The sequence below is a fragment of the Capra hircus genome, chromosome 6 (genome assembly GCF_001704415.2).
Source record: "Capra hircus breed San Clemente chromosome 6, ASM170441v1, whole genome shotgun sequence".
In the NCBI taxonomy this organism is placed as follows: Eukaryota; Metazoa; Chordata; class Mammalia; order Artiodactyla; family Bovidae; genus Capra; species Capra hircus.
In genome coordinates this window covers 81,846,793-81,858,201 of record NC_030813.1, presented here as the reverse complement: position 1 = coordinate 81,858,201, position 11,409 = coordinate 81,846,793, and the positions used below count along the sequence as shown (strand labels likewise).

Sequence of the window (11,409 nt, the reverse complement as noted above, 5' to 3'; positions counted from 1 at the left end):
AATATATTTTAATCAAGCTTTATCTTTGGGATCAAAATAACTGACATCACCATATATCTATCATTTTCAGGAATTCATGGATCTGAAAAAGCAGCTTCATTAGAGTATCTTATAGTTTCATTAGAGTTTCTAATATGTTTCTAAATCTTAGAATATGTTTATAAATCTTTTTTTTTGGAGAATAAATCTGGTATGTCTTTTTTTTTTTTTACTTTATTTTATTTTACAATACTGTATTGGTTTTGCCATACATTGACATGATAATTTCATATTTAAAATCTACCAAGGGTTAAATTTTACTTTGCCTTTCCCCCCCCAAATTGTCCAAAGAAACGATGTAGCTAAGTGATAAAAATATTTTAAAGATTATGTGAAAAATGGCTAAGATTACATAAAATTTTAGGAAACACATTCTTTGGTTTTTGAAATTTTGTTTAGATTATTTTTATAAACACTGCTGCTTGTGTTTTCTACCAATTACGTGAGCTTCCTGCCATTTGGCAAAGATGGCATATCTCAGTCTTCTTATTTTCTTGATTTGGTCCATTCTCTCCACTGTACACATACAAGTTGTATGTATGTTTTTCTGTACACGAGACAGTCTTTTTCTCCACGTAGTGCTCATTTAGGATCCTTCCTTTCTTGTTTTCTCCTATTTATCTATCTGACCTATTTGGCTAATTCATTTTAGATTCAAATAAACCTGAAAACTGGAATATTTTTATGTGTTAATTGTTTCCATTAATGCAAAATTCTTGGGTAGTCGTCTTTTTTCCCTGATCAAATGGTTATCAAATTAATATGACATTACATTTTTCTCACACAGAGTCAGTGCCGTGAGTTAAAATGTCCACATCTTACCAGTTGTTAGACTACCTAGGTTGCTTACTTCATTCTGTTAGTTTTGACATCATCAACATGGGACTAACATAGGCATGATGGAGTGTTAGTATTAAGTAAAATAATTAACGCAAAACATCACATGATGCTTTATCATAACAAATTATCAGTAAATACTAGCAAGTCTAATTGTTTCTGTTGTTCTACCTTGAATTCAGCGAAGATATATTCAGGTTTATTAATACATTGAATTTAACTATAGAACCTTCACCTATAGTAACTATAGGCTTCACTAGCTCAGTTGGTAAAAATTCCGCCGGCAATGCAGGAGGTTCCTGTTTGATTCCTGGGTCACGAAGATCCACTGGTAAAGGGATAGTCTACCTACTCCAATATTCTTGGGCTTCCCTGATGGCTCAGCTGGTAAAGAATCCACCTGCAATGGAGGAGACCTGGGTTCCATCTCTGGGTTGCGAAGATCCCATGGAGAAGAGAAAGGCTGTTCACTCCAGTATTCTGGCCTGGAGAATTCCATGGACTGTACTGTCCATGGGGTCACAAAGTGTCAGATGCGACTTTCAGTTTCAGGCAATTCCAAAGAATGCTCAAACTACTGCACAATTACACTCATCTCACACACTACTAAAGTGATGCTTAAAATCTTCCAAGCCAGGATTCAGCAATACGTGAAAGGTGAACTTCCAGATGTTCAAGCTGGTTTTAGAAAAAGCAGAGGAACCATAGATCAAATTGCCAACATCTGCTGGATCATCGAAAAAGCAAGAGAGTTCCAGAAAAACATCTACTTCTGCTTTATTGACTATGCCAAAGCCTTTGACTGTGTGGATCACAATAAACTGTGGAAAATTCTGAAAGAGATGGGAATACCAGACCACCTGACCTGCCTCTTGAGAAACCTATATGCAGGTCAGGAAGCAGCAGTTAGAACTGGGAACAACAGACTGGTTCTAAATAAGAAAAGCAGTACGTCAAGGCTATATATTGTCACCCTGCTTATTTAACTTCTATGCAGAGTACATCATGAGAAATGCTGGGCTGGAAGAAACACAAGCTGGAATCACTATTGCCGAAAGAAATATCAGTAGCCTCAGATATGCAAATGACACCACCCTTATGGCAGAAAGTGAAGAAGAACTAAAGAGCCTCTTGATGAAAGTGAAAGAGGAGAGTGAAAAAGTTGGCTTAAAGCTCAACATTCAGAAAATGAAGATCATGGCATCCGGTCCCATCATTTCATGGGAAATAGATGGGGAAACAGTGAAAACAGTGTCAGACTATTTTTTTGGGCTCTAAAATCACTGCAGATGGTGATTGCACCCGTGAAATTAAAAGACGCTTACTCCTTGGAAGGAAAGTTATGACCAACCTAGATAGCATATTCAAAAGCAGAGACGTTACTTTGCCAACAAAGGTCCGTCTAGTCAACACTATGTTTTTTCCAGTGGTCACGTATGGATGTGAGTTGGACTCTGAAGAAAGCTGAGCACCAAAGAATTGATGCTTTCGAACTGTGGTGTTGGAGAAGACTCTGAGAGTCCCTTGGACTGCAAGGACATCCAACCAGTCCATCCTAAAAGAGATTAGTCCTGTGTCCTGTGTGTTCATTGGAAGGACTGATGTTGAAGCTGAAACTCCAGTACTTTGGCCACCTGATGCAGAGAGCTGACTCATTGGAAAGGATCCTGATGCTGGGGAAGATTGAGGGCAGGAGGAGAAGGGGACAACAGAGAATAAGATGGTTGGATGGCATCACTGACTCAATGGACATGGGTTTGGGTGGACTCCTGGAGCTGGTGATGAACTGGGAGGCCTGGTGTTCTTCGGCTCATGGGGTCGCAAAGAGTCAGACACAACTGAGAGACTGAACTGAACTGAACTGAACCACTCAGCATGTCACGTTAAGGTAATTTTGGACATCTTTTCTTTTTTTTTTTTTATGTTTTCATGAAAGCTCAGAACAAAAGCCAGATCCAAGCAGGGATCTGGGTTGACATCAGTTACCTTCACAATTTAGAGGCCATAGCAGTTATCCAGAACAATGAGAAATACAAATATCATTGCCATTTTGTGCAAAGCAGTAGTATGAAGTAAAAAAACAACAACAACAACAACAAAAAAAACCAACTAATTTTCATGCAATGTCATCATTCATTGCAAGTATGCTGAATATTTCTAACAGAAGAATTCCAACACATGGTCAAATATAAGATTTCCTTTGAGATTGAGGCCCAAGACAAAGCACTCTCATTGTCTTCTCTGATTAACCTTCATTAGACAAAAAAATGGCTTTCATTTCTGTCACTGGGGTTCATGTTACAGCTGTTCATTCTTTCAAAGATATGTAATAAATATTATTAAACAACCATGAGAATGATGGCTGCTATTTAAGATAGAGAATAAAAAGACTTTGCATTCTCTATTTTTAGCCCCTTAAGGAGAAGATAGCACAATTTCCACCTTAGGGAACAGTGTCCCAGGTTTTCTTTGGCATACCTAGTCTAAACTCTCTTTATCCCAATATATATATTGAATACATATAGTTAGATAATTTATTCCAGTTTTTCATTCAGGAAGTATTGTCACTGTGTTGACTGATATAAAACATAAGCTATGGATACTTGGGGGAGGAAAACCAAATCATTTCTTTCTTAGAAGAGAAAACATCAGTCTTGAATGCCTGACTCTCCTTGGACACTGAGTAGGGTTTTACATGAGAGATGTGTGTGAGGGGAGGAGGTGGGGGGAAGTGTTAAACATTTTTAGGAGGTGAAACTTCTGTAGAATGGAGTGCCAGATGTAAAAGCAGAGAAGTATGAGACATTGTAGGGAATACTGAATTGAAAATTTTAGTGTAAAAAAAATAGAAAATTTGTTTAAGCTCTTTGGAGTAGAAGGTTTTCAAAGAAAGGCTGAATAAATTTGGTAATTTTGCAGTCAAAGGTAAATAACTGGAGATAGATGAACAGAGTAGTAACAGAAATGCCAAGAACAGAGGAAGACAAGATAAAGGACAAAGGAAGAGAAGAGAACTTGAAGATCTCCAAATCCCTCATTTTACTGGATACAAGTCCTGAAGAAGTCAAACAAGCTCAAAGGCCCATTAAAGTGCCTATGTTTCACACACAGCATTATTATGTGTTCATAGACTTTAGATAACTTCCTTGATAGTCTGTTTGGATAATTTTAAATGGCTCAACTATTAATTTAGGGGGAGGAGCTTACATTTTGAATGGTCTTCAAATAAAACATCCACTTTAACTTTGCATCTCACTGTGAAGCTTTTTGCCCAACTGAAAGACTGATTTACTGACATTCCTCTAAATTTGCTTCAATCATTTGGAGCACGTTTTAATAGAAAGAAGCTGCTTTTAGATTTCTGGTGCCAAAACATTTCAGGGGAAAAAATAAAGATGAGCATCCACCTCTTTTCAAAATTGCATCACTGCCACTTTATTCTTTCATTTTTATTTCAAATATTTAAACAAAAAACAAATGTCATCAGCTAATCATTATGAGAAATTTATTGTGAATACAAACAAGGTGCTGGATATTAAAATTATTAAAGTTGATGAGCAGACCTGCCTTTTTTGGGTGTGGGTGAAAATCTAGTCTTTACAGTAGTTACTACGCACCAAATTAAATGAGATACCTTTTATTCTAAAATCACACTTATTTGTAGAAGTTTTATTTACAGTCTTTTTTTTAATGCTAGTATACTAGAACTGCCCTTCAGATGGACCTCTTTGAAAAAAAAATGAATGAGAAAATTGAAGAAAAATAAAACAAGAGTAGACATAATAGAGATGAAATATGGAAAGTTGATTGCTTTCAACAGTTTTTCTAAATTATTTGTTTCTCAAGCAGCAGAACACAAGAAATTAAAATAATTTTAATTTAAAATATCCTGAAATTAATTTCACTGGAATTTCATATATCTGCATATCATATAATTTCTAAAACATAAAACATTCCAACAGTGAGATTGAGGAATTAAATCATCACTTCTTAAAGTATGCGACAATTCTCAATCGCCAAATTCCTTGACTCCCTGAAATCTCAGTCGTAGCTACCGTCTCTGTATCTGGACAGTCTGCCATTTACTTAGAAGAAAACGTTGACTAATTATCTCATTCCAGCCGCCAAAGTATTGAAAGAATAGAGCGGGTCAGTAGCAGTAAGCGGTTAAAGGGTGTTAAATAAACTAGCCACAGACTCGCACAGCTTAGGAATGCTGGGCGGTGTAACAAGGTTGTTGATGCCACAAGCCTGAGGTGGGCAGCAGGCAGTCGGCCAAACCCACGGCCCCGCTCCTCTGAAGGCTGCCTGCTGAACTGGGGCTGGTTTCCCTCAGCCTCCCGGGAGCCCAGGTCTTGGCAGGCGTCATCAGGAGAATTCTTCGCCCTAATTATCCGCGGAGGAAGACTCGCCTCTCCGGACACTGTTAAGCAGCACTCACCGCGGCAGCCGCCAGATTACTTCCCTCCGCGGGTGTGGGACTCCGTTTAAGCAGCTCACACTTACAGTAGACTCTCACTGGCGAGGCTGCGAGCAGCCGAGGGAGGGGGAGCCGGGAGGAGGAGGAGGGAGGAGGGTGGTAGGCGCAGAGCGGGAGGCTGAGGAGACGCCGGAGCTCCAGACTCAGCAGGAGCGCGCTGTGGCGGTGCAGTTCCGAGCTCGCCAGCGAGGCCGCGCACACACCGCCTCCTCCCCGAGCCGCGGAAGCCTCCGGGCTCCGGGCCGCCGCTGCCGCCGGTCCCTCCTTCGTCAGTGCTCAGCCCGCAGCTCTTTCCTTCTGCTGGCGTCTTTGAACTCTCCGGATCCTTTCCTCCGCTCGCCTTGCTTGTCTTTCCCCTACCCTGTTTCCCCCCCCCCCCCCGCCCCAACTCATCTTCCTTTTTCCTTAGCCACCCTGCTTTTTTCTCCTCTTTTTATCGAGAATTTCTTCTTAAGATGACTTGTCTTCTTCACCTTCGCCCATTTCAGCCCTGAAGACTGAAAAGGAGTTTTTATCTCCCCCTCCTCTCCCTCCAGTGGCATTTCAAAGACCCCCATCCTTAAAAGTCTATAAAGAGGCACAGAACGGGACGCGGGACCTTTCCGACACCCTCGAGTCCAGTCCCGAACTACACTGTCCGCCGTCACTAGTATTTCATTTAACCCCAGTGGAGAGGAGGGTGTGGGGCTCTGGAAGCAAACTTCAGCCGTACGAGAAGCCCCGCGGTCCCCGCAAAGGGGCGAGCCGCGGGCCCGAAGGTGAAGGAGCCTACCGGGAACGGGGAGGAACCGCGAGGCTCTCTCGCCCCCTCCGCAAGGCGAGAGCTGTGGACTGAGCGGCGCGGGACAGCGGCGGCGGAGGCGGCGAGGACAAGATGTGGGGCTCGGGGCCCCGGGGTGCGGGACGCCGGCGGCCCCCCAGCACCCCTGCGTCCCTGGCCGGCTGCTCCTCCGCACCTCGCAGGGCGCCCCTCTGGACCTGCGTTTTCCTGTGCGCCGCGCTCCGGACCCTCCTGGCCAGCCCCAGCAACGAAGGTAAAGCCGTGGGGGTGGGGACCGCTGCGACCCGGGGCGGAGGAGCGAGGCGGGGCCTGGCCGCGCGGGTCCTGGCGAGCTAGACGCGGCCGCCGCGGCCGAAATCGCACCCCTCTTTCGGAACTAACATGGGTCGTCCCTCTCGCTAGCCTTTTCCCTCCGGTTCTCAGCCGTCTCCACTCGCATTGTTTGACTTTAGCCGCGGAGCGCTCGGCGCGGAACCTGGCTGTGGACCTAGGCTGACTGAGGGGGCTGGGAAGTTGGAAGCCAGGAGGATAGAAGGCTCCGAGACCCGCGCCGGGAGGCTGGGTGCGGCTGGGTCCCAGTTGAAGCGCGTGGGGAAGTGGCATTTCGGGCTTTAAAGAGTGGGGACTGTTTGAAGCGCAGTGACGGGGATCTCGGGAGCGGTGGGGCTTTTAGAAACCGTTATTTGGGGCTGGGGCTGGGGAACGTGGTGGGGGTGGCTGGATGCTTTTATTTTGGGGTAAAGTGCCTTCTGGGAGCTGCTATTTAGGACATCGCCAGCTGCTATTCTAGGGTGGGTGGTAAGAGCTTTTATTTCTCGCCGGAGGGGGGATGGAGAAGGACGGACAGCGCCTCGCACCGTGGGGGTGTGCCGCACTTTGGGGGTCGTATGATCACCCAGACGAAATGGAAGTCTGGAAGGTGGGATGCCGCGGGAGGCGGAGGGTTCGGGGGAGGGGAGTGTCGCCGCTTGGAAGGTGATGCTGGAACCCACCGAATCGGGTCTCCCCCACGTTTCCGAAAGGGAAAAGCTCCGCTCGGAATCCTAGAGTCCCCAGCTCTCTCCCCTATCCCTTATCCCGAGCTCCGGACCGAGAAGACTGTCCCTGCCTTGCACCCGGAGAGGAGGGCCGGCACGGGAGCGGCACCTGAGCCGCGCTCCTGGCTCCCGGATCTAGGCTCAAACCGCTCCGCTCGCCGCCCTCGGCCTCCGGGTCAGCTCCGCCACATTCGCTCTTCTCCCGCGCCCGGACCGCGCAGCCCTCCAAGGTGGGGGCAGCATCTTAGATCCCATGTGGGTTACGAGAAGATGGGGTCTGGGTGGTCAGCTCCACCACGAAAACATCAAAAACCTTCCCACCTCGGCGGGAAGGTTGGGGTTTCGATTTGGAGCCCTGGGTGCCTCGAGTGAGGCACAGAACCTTAAAAATGCCCTTACATTCGTGGAGCATGGGACGCGGGACCGGAAAGATGAAGCAGCAGCGGCGGAGTCGTGTGTGTCCTCGTGACTTGCACGGGTTGTGTCTTGGCTGTAGGGGAAGGGGCTGAGCTGGTCTCGGAGCGCTGCCAGCTCCCTAGGAATCGTGTGAAAAACAGGAAGGATCAATACTCCTCTCCGCACCCCATGAGCTGTCTTTACCCTCCAAATTTGTTTTTAAAAATCTGATTTAGGGGTTATATGTAGCTCGATCTATCTGTCCATCTATCTATCTGCCTACCTACACGTCTGCTTACCTGCCTACAATACGCCATGCTTAACACAAGCAGTCTGCATTTTTAACCTCCCTGGTAAAGTTGAAAAAGTGTTTTCTGAAGTCGTGTCCTTTTTTTAGTATGTTAGAAGTCCGGAGAATTATGACAGGGTTAGGAGTCCTTTTATGAACTGTCTTACTCTATTGAAAGGGGCAACCTGGTTTGGATTTAAAGAGTGATAGTAGTATCATTTTATTCTTTCGTGTGTTCCCGTTATGTTTCTTTCTTCCTTTTTTCCCCTAGGTATTATGAGGGAAAGGGCTTATGCAGAGGTGTAAAGGAGTAGTAGCTCTTGGTTAGAGAAAGGGAAGAAATGAAGTCTCAGGGAGGGTGGCGCTAAATGGGAATAAGGGTCCAGACTACAGAGAGAAGAGGTAAAAGGAAATGGAGGGAAGCAGGGAAGTAGAATAGGTCTCCTGTGGTGTTGTAAGAAGACCTGGAGTCTTGTGGAAGGTAGACTGGCTGACATCACGGACTTAATACCCACAGGTTGTGCTGTCCTTACCTAGCGAGTGGAACAGTAAAATTTGGGCTTCAGTGAGATGAGGATTGTAGGGGTCTAACCAACAGTGAGTGGTACTTTACGAGCCAGTGTTCTGAAAACAGTAGAAATAAAAGCATGTCTGTTGTTTGGGGCACATTTTGTAACTACACTATTTTACATAATTAGAAATAAAATGTTACAATTTTACATGTACATATATATGTATATATTTGTATATTTCATCTGCTTCATCCCTTCTCTGCCCAACAGTTTTCTGTTAGTGTTATGCCAGACTTCTTATTAATATGTTCTTTTTGTTTCTCCATGATGCTGCTAGTCTAATCAAAGAACAAGAATATAAGATATTTATAACAGCAATTTATTTATTTAAAGATTCAGATTGGAGTTTTCAAGTTTGCCTTTGATTGTTTTTGAAGGAACTTTGAAAGAAAGATTTATGTATGCACTAACGCTTTTAAAAACTTGTTCTATACTTTGCTTTCTGCAACCTATAGATGCTTTGTGACTTCTCAGACTGTAGTGTATATATCCATTATATATGTGTATGTTATTAATGCTCCCGTTATGCGATGAAAAAAAATCAAGTCAGGTAGAAATAAATGGAAGTGTACTTTTATAATTGGTACTCAGTCATGTTTAATATTTAAGTTTGGTTGACATAAATAAACAAAATTGAACAAAAAAAGTCAAATTTATATCTAGAATCTTGGACTGATATGAAATAAATGTTAAAATACACTGGGTAATAGAAATAAGAGGAAAATTTACTCTTTAGCCTGAACTCTATGATAAGGTAAATATATCTTTAGTTGTCTTACTACACGTTTTAGGCATGAATACATATGGAAGAAGCCTTTGAGCTACAGTATAACACACACGATTTTTATTGTAGAATAATGCAGAGGCATATAAATGGCAAAACATTTCTCTAAGATTGATCAGGCAGGACAAATATTAGCAAGTGTATCAACAAGTGAAAATTTTAATAGATTTAGTAAGTAAAGGAAGCATGTCCACTGTTATGAATATTAGAGGTGGCCCTGAACTTATTCAGTAACTGCCACTTTTTGCTGTTGAGAGATATATTTGTAAACAAGCATTATTTGACAAGTGCTTTTCGCAGCAGGGATTCTTGGCCAATTACTGCTGAACAGCTCTGCATTGAAAATGATTCACCCGCAGTGAATCAAGCTTGATTCATTGAAGCTACAGTTAGTAATGTCCCAGTAAAGTGCTTCTGACAGTTGTCAGCAGTTTGTATTTGAAAAGTCCAGTTTCTTGTCTCTGAATGTTTTGTATGTTTGAGGAAGTGGGATGGAGGGACTCTGGGGGAGAAAAAAAAAACACCACATGAGGGGAAAAATTGAGGAGGGGTGCTGAACTGTTTGAAAAACAGTCATAAAATTGTAGATGCTTTCAAAGGAAATAAAGAAAAGGAAGAAAGTTTGTTTTAGGGTTTTTTCTTGGTTTATAATAGGACCAGGCCCATAAAACGATTGGACGACATAATAGATTTGTAAAACTAAATGGCTTTGTTGTGTGGCCTTGTCATCCGGTTGTAATTCATTTCCTTTTAGATAAAGAGGCAGGACCCCACAGAAAAACGACAGTAAAATTATTCCCTCACCAGGATGCTACTGAAGGAAGAAAGAGCCATTACCCCTGTTTGAATCGTAGATTGTTGGAACTAGGAAGGCACCGTGTAGAGTTTTGGCTTTTTGCTTTATAAACCTTGAATAGGGAGCAGAAGGTTGGGTCTTGAAATTTTAAGCCTTTTTTTGAGGTAGACAAAGATCTTCTTGGGTGTCAGGGTGACATGTAAGAGGATTTCATATCCTCATATAAGGCGGGGAAAAGGTTGAACAATTTCTGCATTTCTGATGGTTGTTCTCCTTTGATTGAAACTATTTTTATTAAAATATTGTCATTTGTAAATATTATTAGTTCTTTATCTAAGTCCACATAGGATATAGATAGTATGGGAAGAGGATTCTTTTTTTTTTTTATGCTTAGAAATGTGTTAGTTGCCATTATTTTATATTATTAACATTCTGCTTTACAAAATGTGATCCTTTGGCGTTTTCTACATGAAATATCAAAATGAGATGATATAGCTATTTATAGACAAAACAATCCCAAAACATTTAATTAAACATTAGACTTTATTCATTGTTGCTACTGCAGAGAAAATGTCAGTTCTTTAGTTATTTTCACTACAGTTTTGTTGATTGACTTGACCACTTAAATCTCCTTTGTTTGGTGTGCTTTTTTTAGGTATTTTCTTGAGTGACCAATTTATTTCTCTTTCATTTAGAAGAAACCTTTTTACTTTTGACTATGAAAATAGGATATGACGTACATGATTAACGATAACAAAACATGATTAACATGATAACATGATTAACAAAAATAACGATAGTTATTTTTCCTTTTATGAGTCAAATGTTCTTTTTAAAAAAAATGTTATTATCTTAAAGAAAAAACTGTTGTAAAAATTGATGATTCTTTATGCTTTATTTTTTCAAATTAAATTAGCAGATATATTTTATTTTATTAAAGAATAACTTGAACTTAAGTTAGCAAAGGTATGTAATCATTCAAAGATGATTATGATATTTTTAACAATCTTAAAATAACTTTTACTATAGTTTTCACGAAGCAACAAAATTAACTGAAATTCCAATATTCAGCCTTGCTTGTAAATCATTAAAAATTGATTGCAGTCTTTGTCCTTTTGTTTTCTTTCCAGAAACAGTGATATTAACTATAAAAGCAGTATGAGAACTAAAAATGTAAATTGTTACAATTGAGATTCAGTGATTCTTGCTCTAGTATCTCTGGCGGGTAGGTGTTTATCTATAGAGAGTAGTTCCTACTGTTATGCTTTACTGGGTAAATGCATATTTAGTTATTTAATCAAAATGTATATAATCAGTTGGATTGGTAGTGATTTCTTCAAAGGTGTTATCCTAATCTATTGTATGCATAAACACTCCTAATGGTATTTTTAATTGACA

General features: G+C 41.8%; 1 protein-coding gene across 5 annotated transcripts in view; it reads left to right on the top strand.

The window, feature by feature from the left end:
• EPHA5 (EPH receptor A5) overlaps window positions 4,886-11,409 on the top strand; it is a 411,524-nt gene continuing 405,000 nt past the window's right edge. For all 5 annotated transcript variants that reach the window (XM_018049506.1, XM_018049505.1, XM_018049503.1 and 2 more), the window contains exon 1: window positions 4,886-6,390. In XM_018049506.1, the coding sequence (XP_017904995.1) occupies window positions 6,231-6,390 (160 nt within the window). In that variant the 5' untranslated portion in view covers window positions 4,886-6,230. The remainder of the gene's footprint in view (window positions 6,391-11,409) is intronic.